The sequence below is a fragment of the Coloeus monedula genome, assembly GCF_965178545.1.
Source record: "Coloeus monedula genome assembly, chromosome: 15".
Taxonomy (NCBI): Eukaryota; Metazoa; Chordata; class Aves; order Passeriformes; family Corvidae; genus Coloeus; species Coloeus monedula.
This window is the reverse complement of record NC_138795.1, coordinates 7,506,520-7,519,407: the sequence shown is the minus strand read 5'-3', so window position 1 is coordinate 7,519,407 and position 12,888 is coordinate 7,506,520. Positions and strand designations below refer to the sequence as shown.

General features: G+C 42.1%; 1 protein-coding gene across 1 annotated transcript in view; it reads right to left on the bottom strand.

Moving 5' to 3' along the window:
• ADAMTS2 (ADAM metallopeptidase with thrombospondin type 1 motif 2) overlaps positions 1 to 12,888 on the bottom strand; it is a gene marked incomplete at both ends in the record, with an annotated part of 173,663 nt that overhangs the window by 24,918 nt on the left and 135,857 nt on the right. Inside the window, 5 exon segments of the mRNA XM_082291267.1 lie at positions 2,577 to 2,690; positions 4,151 to 4,283; positions 6,073 to 6,216; positions 7,847 to 7,952; positions 8,798 to 8,954. Of these exon segments, the coding sequence (XP_082147393.1) occupies positions 2,577 to 2,690; positions 4,151 to 4,283; positions 6,073 to 6,216; positions 7,847 to 7,952; positions 8,798 to 8,954 (654 nt within the window).

Genomic DNA, 12,888 nt, shown 5'->3' with positions numbered 1-12,888 from the left:
GGCAATAAATGCATTTTACAGCCCTGTGCATTCAGGCAAGAGGCTCTGGTACTGTCCCAGTTGGTGAAGAGAGTGAACAGGGGAAGGCAAAATCAAGGGCAGGGATGAAAAGGAAAGGAACAGATGTAAAAGCACTGATCTGATGTACCTGTACTAAAAACACCAACATCTAATAAATACACTGGTCAAATGCTGAGCTCAGATACATAAAGTCAGCTATATAACCTTCAGAACTCACACTATTTAAAACAACCCAAACCATTTAGTTCAGACTGCTGAGCCTTATCTAATAAAATGGTTTTCATTTTACAAAATTTTCTCAGGTACTTCTGGAAGGTGGCAGCAAGTTTATTTATCAAAAAACTGGGACAGCTCCCTTGAGAATAAAACAGTCAGAGTCCTATCATCTACTGAAACTTCAGAATGTGCACATACTCTCTTGCATCTCTGCTGAGCTCAAAAGCCTGGCTGTCTGCACAGCTTGCTGAAGCCTTGGATCCCAAGTTCCAGTCCAAAGAAAATTTTTACAGCTGAGTTGCATAATATCCTGACAAACTGTTTATAATGGAAGCACTGACAGATCCTTAACTGTAGGGTTACAAATTCCTTTTTTCTCCTCATTTCTGTTCAAGTACTAATATGAATGAATAGCTCAGGGAAGAGAGTGATGCAACAAAATGGAATATAACTGTATTTTTCAGTTGGGGGTCATGAATATTTTTAACGTAAAAATCAAGATAAAGAAAAGTGTATTCAAATAAATTGTCTAAAATTTTGGATTGTAATGTAATTTTTTTTTAACAAGAAACAAAGCTGTTATTACAGGAATAGTTTAAAGTAGAGAAAACCAGAAGGGAGTGGTTTATATAGAGCGTGAATTGCTGGGGAATTAATTTAACATAACATTTTCATAAAAAAGACTTTTCAAACCATAACAGCAGCTGCTAATATGGTTCATTTATCGCATAAATGATGTCATACACTGGGTTATAAAAAAACCTTTCCAAGTAGCAACATCTTCCTCTCCCCCTCAGTCACTGCATCCAAAGCCTAGGGAAGCCAGATTTTTTTCAGCAGACTTCAAAGGACTTGGAGTTCAGACCCACTCTGAGCAGAGTGTGATCTCCATGGAGGATGACTGGGGCTGGGAGCAGCTCCAGCGTGGTGGTGAGAGGCCGGAGCTCTCTGAGCCTTTGCCACCTCACACCATCCCTCCACAGCTCCTCATGCCTCCCTGGGCTCTCACCAAACCAGCAAATCCACCTCCACAAACCTGCCCTTCTCCCCTCTCAGTCCCTCTTGTGCTGTCATGTTGATTCTCTCTAGCTGGCACTCAACTCCCACATCCATCCTTTCCCTCTGGGAAGCTCCAGCAGCTGTGGCTTGGCCGTGTCTCCAGCCCCCACTGCTCTCTGCACCCCCGCACAGGGGAAGCCAGTCAGCACCACAGCAACATTGCTGGTACAAGCACAACACCCTGACCTCAAAAGAGTCATAGGAGAGAGGAAATTTCCCCGTTTTTGGCTTTGCTACAGAGACTTGCACGGGGCAGACACTGCCATGACCCGCCTGAGGACAGGGTTTAATGGTCCCAGAGTGGCCATGCAGGACACACCAGCCCTCACCCCATGTTCCCCGTGACACTTTACCGTGCCATAAATCGAGTCTCTCCTGATGGGAGAGAATTTGCTGAAAGTCCTTGCAAGGAGTTTGAGAGATAAAGCAAGACATCTTCTTTAGTTTCAATGCTTCTAGATAGTTGTTTATTAAGTCTTATCAGAGGAACACAGCCACTAGCGTGACCCAGGTACAGCATAGAAGGAGGAAAAGTAGGAGTGAGACCAATTATCAAGATTTACACAGCCTTTTAAAGATATTTTAATCAATAGTTACTAAAAACGCAGATTATTTTCACTTTCTTACCAATTATTCAGTAACACAACTAGGAACTGCGGAATTTTCTATCCAATCAATCCAAACCACTTTTACTGCAGAATATGGAGTAGTAGAAGAAGAAGAAGGTCTAGAGAACAACAACAATCCTCCATTTTGATATTTTTTACTCTTATCTATTTACTATAAAGAGAAGCCTAAAACCTCTAAATTTTTCACCCTGTGACAATCTTATATAGTAGTCTATCACCTAATTCACACCACTGTATTTTCTAGTTGTTGTCTGACTGTTGGCAATTTTTTCCAAGCTAAAACAGTGTTGTTCAGGGGGGTAAGAACCCTTAGAAGCAGGCAGAGAAATATTCTCGGCACTCTAGGTTCCTACATCCCGCTCACACTGCTCAGAATCACAGAATATTCTGTGTCGGATGGGACCCACAAGGATCATCAAGTCCAACTCTTGAGTGAATGGCCCCTACAGGGATCAAACCCATGTGTTACTAGCACCATGCTCTAACCAGCTGAGCTAATGCTCAACACTTCACCTGCACTCAGGAGTTTGCCCCACATCTCAGCAAACCTCAGGTGCTCCAGACAGGTTCTTCTCTTGTTCCTCTTGATTTTGCACACAAACACACGCAAACACACGTGTGCATGTGGGCACACAGGGCACCAGCTCTCACCTTTCCTGGTGCACACATGGTCCCGTCCAGCGGAGGCCCTTTCTTTGTTTTGCAGAAATAGGGGTTCTCAGGGTGGCTACACCACAGCTGCTTGCACGGATCAAATGTACGGAACTGGAACACAGGAAAAAAATCAGAGTGGATGATGCTTTGAGAGACCTCCCACTGGAAACAGCAACAGAAGCTGCAGTTTGGGGTGATCCTTTCCTAAGTATAAAATGCCAGCTGTTAGCACTGATTCCTGAGGAACACCGTGATGTCTCTGGATTGAATATTTGAGTTTTCATACAGAATCATGACTCTGAGGTGAGATCCCACTTGCATGTGATGGAATAAAGTCAGGCAAAAATAGTTTTACACAAGTGAGCTATCAGTTTCCCCAGGCAGTGAGATGCACGTTGCCTTTTCTTACAGCTTCTCCAAATGGGGCTGCTTCATTTGGCAAACAAAGAAAAAATCCTTGTGCACCCATGGGAGATGGAAATGAGCTGCTCAGACTTTAGCTCAGCTGTTGTAATCCCCTTCTTAGGGGGATGGAAATTTGAGATCAGGTCCCCAATCCATGAATAAATCGGCATTTTACCTGCAGTGCAATGGCTTCTATAGGAGAGGATGGGAACCACCCACCACAAAACACACTAAATCATGATGTCTGGACGTGCTTTTGGCTATTCTGAACAAAGAAGAATAGAAAGCCTCCATCTCCCAGGCTCTGGAGGAGGGCTGCAAGAAAAGATTCTCTTTGGCTGGGACATTCTTCCGAGGCAGCATCAGAGGGAATTGTGTCAAGACACAATACTACAGCTCATGCTCTAAAAGTTCTCATCCATTATCTAGGGACAATGCTCGGCACATATATTCCTGCAGATGGGAATGAAAGCAGAAATGTTATGCGTCAGCAGCTGCCAGCAGCTGAAAACATCTCTTTCCATTTTATATTTTGTTCTACTTGAGGAGCTGGAGGTGGGAGGCACAGCCCTGCTGCAGAAGACTCTATTTTCTGAGGCCAGTCCACTGAGAATTTCACCAGTCTTGCTTCGCTTTAAATTTAGACTTTGGCTCTTGTTTTCCTCATACATGAGAGCCAAGCATGGCATCAAGAGCCCTTGCAAGTTGCTTTACTCGCTGTCATGCTTTTTTTCTCTTGCTAGGTATCAAAATGCATCACACTTTCCATAAAATTGGATCATAAAAGCATGCTGCCCTGTGCTAGCACTACGAGATGTGGCAGCAAATCCATCTCCATCACATGGGGTGGGAGTTTTGTAGCAAAACAACCAGCTTCCAGCAAGAGAAGGCTCAATAACACAGCAAGTTTGTTTGCTTGAAAACTACAGCTATTTATGAAACTACACAATAATTACTTCTGTAATTCCAGTTAAAAAAAAAAACAAACCAAGAGACATTTAGAATAACATATATGTCAACATTCAGTTGTTAATCCTTGCTTACAGCTAAGAGGGCACATCATCTTTCTTTGTGGACTTCACTACTCTGTCCCTGTTAAGGACATTTCAGAGACACTTAGACCACTCCTGGATGAGAAATAGCAGAAGCTAAAGTTAAATACTCACAGCTGTGCACATCATGTATCCCAGCCCAAAGTCAAACCGGCACTGCTCGTTCATGGAGTAGTGAATCCCTGGCAGCTGTGGAAGGGAAGGCCAGTCATGTTCGAAGGGATCATCCCGCAGACAATCGTAGGAACTGCAACAGGCAAAAATTACAGGAACAGATGGGGCTGTGAGGCTTGCACAGTGTTTGTGGTTTCATTGCCTTTTTGTTCCAAACAAAATAGAGCCTACTATTTCTCAGATGTTGGTCCTGAAGAGCAGCTAATATTGCAATTATGCTCACATTCACTTTTAGCATGTCATATCCACCTTCAATGGATTCTACACATCTTTTTTTGAAGCCCTTCCATTGTAATTTTCATTTAGCTTGCAGGTAAATTCCTATCAGTCTCCAGGCTCCTTATGTGAAAGGAATCAAAGGAAGAATCCACATGAGACCAAGAAGAAAAGAAAGTTTAATTAATTTTCCATTTGTGGAATTTCTTGCTGTCTGCAGCTGTCTTTCAAGTGAGGTTTCAAAAGCAGAGGCCAGGGTAACCAGCCCAGAATACCACTGAACTTACAGTTTCCCTGTGTCCTCCCTGAGAAGCAGTGACTCATTTACAGACTTACAGAGGTGCACTTTGCTGCCTACATTAACCATTTGGGTTTGTTCCCTCTCTCTGCTTCTCCTGATCACCCCCAACTCCATCCATAGCTTAAACTAAGTTTCCTTTCTGTGTGATGAATGTGAAAGTTTCTCCTCTGCTCCTAAGGAGTGAGGATGGCCTGTAGAATTACATCTGACCAAGCCATGTCAGGACAAAGGACTGATGCCAGTACCACCAAATGGTTAACACAGTGTAAGTATGGGTTGATTCACAGCACCAGCACAGTCCGCAGGATCTCTGAAATGTCTCCCAGTTATTTAACAGACATGAGGACACAATACACGAGCCTATCCTGGCAATCATTAAGGTTGCCTTGAAGATACCAATAGCTGAAAGCAGAATTTTGAGGTTAGATTTACTTCAAAGCAAACCATCATTCTGCTTTGTTATAAGACATTTTAAAAATAGTTGTATTTAAAAGAATGTAAAGCTGCCCCCTAGGCCAGATGATTTTTATTTAATGGCTAAAGCTATGGAGGATCTTGCTAATTGAAACAATCACACCTCCCTCACAATATTTTTATTCCTTATTGCCACACCTAAGATAGCTACGATAATAAAAATACTGACAAAAAGACTGACTCATGTTTACTTCATGCATTTTGCTGCACTTTTTTCTACTCAATTTCAGGTTTTTCTGGTTATCATAGTAGTTTCCCCATATTTTTCTGTACAACTTGCACATAACAAGTGGAAGTTTTTCTTTGTAAGGAGCAAAACAATGGTCACAAACAACAGAATGTGCCAGGGAACTCCAGCACAGGTCTAATGCCTGAAGTGTCAGGTCCAAAAGGAAGGCAAGGGGCATGGATGAAGGCGTTTAAACAGCTTTTGCATTTAAGGTACTGAAAGTAAAATTAACAACTGAAGAACTAATTCTAGAACAGTGTGTGCTCTTTAGATATCTACTAAAGTTGAGAAAAGCCCTGAGTACTTAAAGGGCAGCTTTTCCTCTCTAGGCAGCACTATCTTGTCACTGACACTGTCATAAGCAACAAATGGCAAGACACACACCATGCTGCTGGGTAGCCAAGGAACTCCTCCACTTACAGATTACAGTAGGGAGGGAGGAAACTTAGCAATGAGATTCATAACAGTGCCTTCCATCACCCTTGAGAGGGCAGTAAATACACCTTTAATGTCCAGAAAATGCACAGATGTAAATGAAATGAGAATAATTTTAAATGGACCAACATCAAACTGAACACGAGATGCATAATTGTTCTTACACACTCCCTCCTGGAAGGGGAACAGCTACTGAAGAGTACTCACTGGAGATAGCGGTTCAGCTCCTGCTGGCTGCAGCGGGACCAGTGGAAGCGGTGGAAGGCAGCCTGCACCAGGGGGGCCATGATGCTGCCCAGCCGGACCTCGTCCCCACAGCGGTTCCCTTGGCCGTCGTGCTCCATTCCTAAACTGCCCCGCACACGACAGAGACACAACAGTGACGTTGCAGATGGGCTCTGGGTGCCCGAGTGCTTCCCTCTCCCCAGTGTCACCAGTGGTTGATGCCAACACGCTTCTGAAGGCCCATGGCCCTTGTCCACATGAGCAAAGTCATGAGAAGTAAAACAGGGTGAGGCTGAAGCTTAAGAGTTGGCCTGAACTAACTCCCACATGGAAGGATTGACCCTTGAAAGTACTTTCATGTCATTAGCCTAATTCACTTTCAAAAACACTAAAAAAAATTTTTTTGGACTTCTGTACACATGCACATTCGTGAATTAACACAGCTAAATGTGAATCCATTTCTGAATTACTGAGCCTGTCCACCCTCCAGGAATACTAATAGAAATGTACTCTTGCTCTAATCTTGAGCTATTCAGGAATTTATATAACTTCTAAAGAAACCACACCTTAGCTTAATTCAAAGTATTTTGCAACTGTAGACAAATCTTTTGCATAGAAAAAAAGAAAGGTACCACACAGCAAGCTAGTTGAGACAAGATGCTGCTGTTGCCCAGGAGCAATCCCACATTGTTTAAATGTGAAACAGCCTGGAAAGTGCTGGGTGCTTTCTAGAAAATTACCCCAAGTTACAGATATTTTAAAATTTCTTTTTGTCTTTATTATGAATATGTTTGCTTCTTTCCTTTGTTAGGATCTTATACTGCATTTTTAATAAGCACTATTGGATTAATATGGGCAATAACTGCCCATAATTAAACCAAATTAACAGACTGGGGCTGAATATGACTTGAGGGATTACAGACTTTCTTCAGTGTTGTCTCTTTTAAAGCTTATGCTGTATTCTTTTTAATCCTAATTCAAAAATTCTGGAATCGAATACTATCTGGATATCAAATAGATGTCTCTGTCTAAGATATGTTTATAGCGATTTCAATAAATTTTGGCACTTTATTGTTTAAAAAAAGAGAAAGGGCCTGAAGGCTTTCTTAGGGAGAACAGAATAGATGGAAACTGTTCAGAAAAAGCCTTCTGGTAACTATTATTCTACCAAAGAGAAAATGGGAAATCAGTGGGAGTTCTCTGTAAACAGGGAAACGAAAAAGATCTGGGAGAAACCAAAGCTCTGACAACTGCTGCCCAGGCATTGGTTCAAATCACATCAATAGGTAAAATAATTGCATTTTTTATATGAGATACGTAGAACAGTTGTAACTGCAGTGCTTGGCACCTCGTTTCTATACAGTATTGTTTCCTTTATCAGCAGTTACATATACAGATTATGTGCTTATTTAGTATGGATTGCTTGCAAGAATACTGTGTTCCACTGACTAAGTGAATTCATATTTCTTTATTATGAGTACTTTACATTTCCACCAGGAGACTACAATACATCATTCAATCTAGTCCCACAGCAGCCCTGGAAGATATTTTGGTATTAGTTCTTTTTTCCACTTGAAAATCCCAAAATATAAAGTTTACTTAAGATCATAAACAAAGCTTTGTGAGAGCTGAGACCTGAAACCAGAGTTAACCCAGAATATTGTTTCTTAACATCATGTGCATCTGTCCAAAGTCATCAGCATTTGTCTGTACCAAAAACCATTAAGGTACAACACAGATGTCCAGTTGTACTCACACATGTCCAGTTTCATGAGCCACCACAAATGCAGATGAAAAACCATCCTCATGGTTGAGAGTGCAGCTTCGGACAGGATGACACATCCCAGTGACGGGAGCGTAGCCTGTGAGAAACACCAAGTGTTTCAGAAAATGAACAAGTACAGAAAGACAATGCTGTGGGAAGCTCTAGAGCTAGCATCTGTCTTTTGTTGTGACATGAGTATAGCTGAAGTGGTCCTCTCAATACGCCTCTGCCCCTAAACATTTAACAATGTGCTCCTCCATCTATGAAACAAGTGAAACCAGCCTGTTGAACAAATTAAAACTTCCTGGCTCACCAAGAAAATTCTTGTCACCTTTTGGACTGTCCTACAATTGCTTTTTCTAAGTGCATAAGACAACAGAGGCAAAGGACACCGCATGCTGCTCTGTGGAGGAGCCCAATACTGTTCCAGCCCTCAGGGAGCAAAGCCCCAGCCCTGTGTTGACAGCAGCTCTGGCCAACTCAAAATGCATGGGAAAGCTCTGAGATTTCTCCCCTCTGGTGAAAAAACTGATCTCACAGGAGGCAGAGGCCTGAAAAAAAGAAGAAAGTGGACAGCGCTTGGCTCTGCTGTTCCAGGCCTCTCCATAACAATATTTCTTGGCAATTTGACTGTAACACAGCAACAGCTTTGGAACATTTTAAACACAAAATCTACTCTTTAATGTTTGGGCATTTTCAGGACTGTTTACATATGGATCCCATTTTCTTGGCTTCAGTAGGAGCACGGAAATGATCCAATAGGTAATCAGTAAGAAAGGATAAAATAATGAGTGAAACAGTTACAACTGGAAATGGCCCTACGCAGAGCTCTTGGGGAAAGAAAACATTGAGCACAGCTCAGCAGAAGATACACACTTAAACTTTGCATGACTAACCCGTCTCAGTGATAAATGCAAATGCAAAACAAACCCAGACACACACCTTGCATGCCTGATGGACCAAAATCCTGCCTGGTGAGGAAGATGGCATGGTCATGATATTCCGCGTGCCCAGTGTCGGGTTTCTGTTGCAGGTAGGCCCAGCGACACACATTCTCCAGGCTTTGTGAGGGGTTCCCAATCTCTATCAGACTCATAGACTGCATACACACAGGGGAAAAAAGACACCAAGAGTTATTTATTGAAAGCACGGGCAATTTTTTTCCCAACTTTTTCAGGCACTTGACTAAATATCCCATTTCCATTACAAGTTTGGTCTTAATTAAGAGATACTTACACTTCAGAAATAAATTTTACTGGACCAAGAAAGCAAGAAAATAGCTAAAGTTCATGGTTAGACTGTGATTTCTGCACTTAACGAGATCTAAGATATAACAAAAGAAAAAAAAAAGAAGAGAAATAAAAAGATGGGTATTTTAATGACAAAACTGATACTGGGTTGTGCACTCTTATTATTTCTATGCCACCCTGGCATCAGTTTACATCACTTTATTGTCTCTTTACCATCTCTTCCAGTCTGGGTATACAGTTCCTGATGGAGCCCGTGTCCCTTGTGGAAACATGGCAGGTCTCGACCAGCAGAGACTGACCCAGTGTGGGGAAGAGCAATGTCTAATGGCCAAGGGAAGGCAATCACAACAACTGCAGAGAGCCAGCACCCTGCCCTGTTCATCAGCTGCTTTTGTCATGAAACTGAGCTGTTTAGGCTGTTCTGTCAGACCTTGGCACGCCCCTCCATGCTGTCGGTGTAAAACTAAGGGTACTTTTTCAGCTGTACTTGAATCATTACTTCCAGAAATGGACTTTCTCAGTGATTGTCTTTTAAACTGCATTTTCTTATCCCTTTACCCATTTGAAGATCATTCAGAAGGTAGAACATATAACTTCCCACTGTGGGATGCCATCTCCAACCACACATTACATGGGTGGTGAACTGACACGGCTTGGCTGGCTCCAGTGAACTGATGTGTTAGGTGAGGTGCAAAGGACAATTCTCATGAGCATGAAAGAGATTTTAAAATCCAACTATTACATTTGCCCTTTTTTTTTTTCAGTGGTACTTTCCTAAGAGTTCCCAGCTAATTCTGCTTGTTACTGTGCACTGCTAAGACTTTACAAAGCTTATTGTATGTGGGATACTATAAAATGTATAACTGACCTGTCCCAGGCCTTCCAGGATTTGTAAGAGCTACAGATGTGAACCCTGGCTTTTCATTTGCAAAAATTATATTACCATGACAACACTGTAATCATAACAAAATCCACTACAATTTAGATGCTATACTGTACTGCAAACGTTCATCATTCCAAAATACTTAATGTAGAGCAAAACTTAGCCTAGGCCAAAAATAAGAGAGAAGTAATACAATTCATGTTTAAATACAGATGTATTTGATGTGTCCTCTAATTGAGTGCATGATGGAGTACATAGAGTATTAACTACATGAAAAAGAAAATCCTCAAAGGGTTGTAGAAGAACAACTGGAATTGATAAAAGAAGTGTCTGCCAAACTGAGGTCTGATTTTGGCAAAACTAAGATATTACAATTCTGCAAATGTTCAGAAAAACAAATTTATAAACCAAATATAGGGACAGTTTGGATCCTGATACTACTGTGGAATGAAAAAGTTGTAATATAATCCTGTGCTGGATCATACTGCTTCCAGCCATGATCCCATTGGAAATTGAGCTAATAACTGTATTTTAAATGGTGGGACAGTTGTGGAGCCTTTATTAAATCTTTGTATGTTTATAACAACATACTTAAACAAACTTTGAGTCACTAATACAGGGCAAAATCCTGGCTCTTCAAGCAAAAATCCTAGTCAGTTAAACAGGGTTTGACTATTGCTGAGGTCTTTAATAACATCCGTCAGTGGTAAAACAAAAACAAACAAGCAAACAAACACAAAACTTATCTACATCACCTCCACTCTTCTTATTTCTCCAAAACTGCACAAAAGAGATCAATCCCTTCAAGGAGCTCAGTGAAAAATCTGACTGCAAGACTCAAAAGCAAAGAATGCTGTAAAATGAAGTTGAGAAACCTCTAGTTGTGAACTGTTTGCTAGTACTTCCTGACATCATAATGACCTCCTTGTGTACATTCTACCAAATGAAAATCACATCATTTAAGACACACTGATCAGAAAACAATGAAAACACACACCCTATCAACATATGCTTTGTTTAAGGGTATCCAATTATTTGCAAAGAAATCTTGAATTTGCATGGTCAGCAAAAAAGCATTGAAAATAAAACGTCAGTTGTTTCCTAATGACTACTGCTTTATAGCTTTCCTCCGTCATATGTAATCTCTTCCCTGCCTGCTAAAGCAAACAGTGATGGACGGTGGAGTCCATCACAAAAGGAAAGATTTGTCTGAATGAGCTAAGAGAGCAGGTTGCAGCACTCCTCTGATTAACACCGAGTCTGCCACAGGCCAGTTCAGTCTGGCACAGCAAACCAGCAGCTCCTGTGGCTCAGGCACGGCACTGGCATCTGCCATGAGTCAACAACTGTTCACTGTATATTGAAGTCCATTCCAAGAGCGAAACCATGGGCTCAGTCCAAGAGAACCTCAATGCTTACTTATCAAAACACTGATTTTAGAGTTCATTTTCAAGCAAATGAAGTTGGACCAACCAGTTAATGTGGAGCATTGTTGTGTTTTTGCATCCAACACAATGGGGAGAATGAAGAAAACCCTTTGGCATAGGAGGGGAAACTAAGAACACACAAGTCCTATAAAAGATGTTTCAGCTGAGCCAATTTCTTTGCCAATGACAGAATTTTAACATCATAAAACTGAGCCTTACTGCTCTTTAAGTTGGGAAACAAGACATCCAGTAGGAAGTCAATTATTTGGAGTGTCCACATGCTACAAATGTAAGCAGCAAGTCAAGGTCCTGTCAGTGAGGAGGACTTCAAAGAGTGAGAGGAAAAACTCAGTCTGCCTGCTGAGTACTCCAAGTCCACTGAGCACTCAAATCATCTGGTCACTAATCCTTGTCTTTCCTCACTGTAATGCAGCGGCCTGAAAAGAGAAACCCACTTCATTCCTAGTAAAGTTTCACCTGAACGCCCACTTTCCACAATTTGCCAAAGACTTTCAAATTAGAAAGGCTTCAACAGTACTGACAGCAAATATTGTATGGCGGGGGAATCATGAGTCTGACAGTGAGTCAAGCTCACTGTGCTGTGCAACTGCACTGGCTGAGACCGAAGAACCACGAACACCACGGCCCTCTCCTCACAGTAAGCAATGGTATGGCCAGGGAAGGGAATTGGAGGTAGTGTTCCCCTCCAAAGAACTTCCAAGGCTCCAGTGGTCTTTGGATCAAAGATTTCCCAAGCCAGGCATGCCTTTATACAGAATTTTATCCGCTTTTCCAGCTGCCTTGCCTTTACAGATAAATGGTGCTGTCCTGAAAGGGAGGAACTTAGGAGATCATGGGACCAGGCCGAGCTTGTTAGTAGACAGGGCAGATGTCATATGTTTTAGAAGGATGCTGTCCAAAAATTACTCTTGAAGAGATATCAGATAACACTTAATAATATTTTCTTTTGGAAGTCAATGTGGGCTTTCATCAGACACAGGAGAGCCCAACCCTTTATCAAATGTGCAAAGCAAATGAGAAAGAGGAAAAGAGATGAGCTGCGTACAGCAGTAAGGGCTGAAAGGTAAAACCCCTCTTTGTCACACTGCAAAGAGGGGAAGTTTGGGGGCCATCAGGCTGCACATGGAGAAGAGGTGTAGGTGTTACTCTTGGCCAGCAAAGGGCCCACACTGCCAGGAACACGCGGGTCCTGCAGCTGTCTGGAAGCTCCAGCCTGGCTGGGAAAGACCTCTTTCCAAGCAGGACAGCAGGCCTGTGGAGAGCATTACTCAGCTGATCAGCAGGAAAACTGCCAATGGAAAGAGAAACTTTCCTTCTCACAGCAAGAAAAGCAAAAAATCTGTGAACTGCTGATGGAAACAGATGGAGATGTTGGCCAAGAAGTGGAAAGAGCTCAGCTGGGAAAATATCCCCCAGGCAAGGGGACACCACAGAGGGTGACGAGGACAGTCT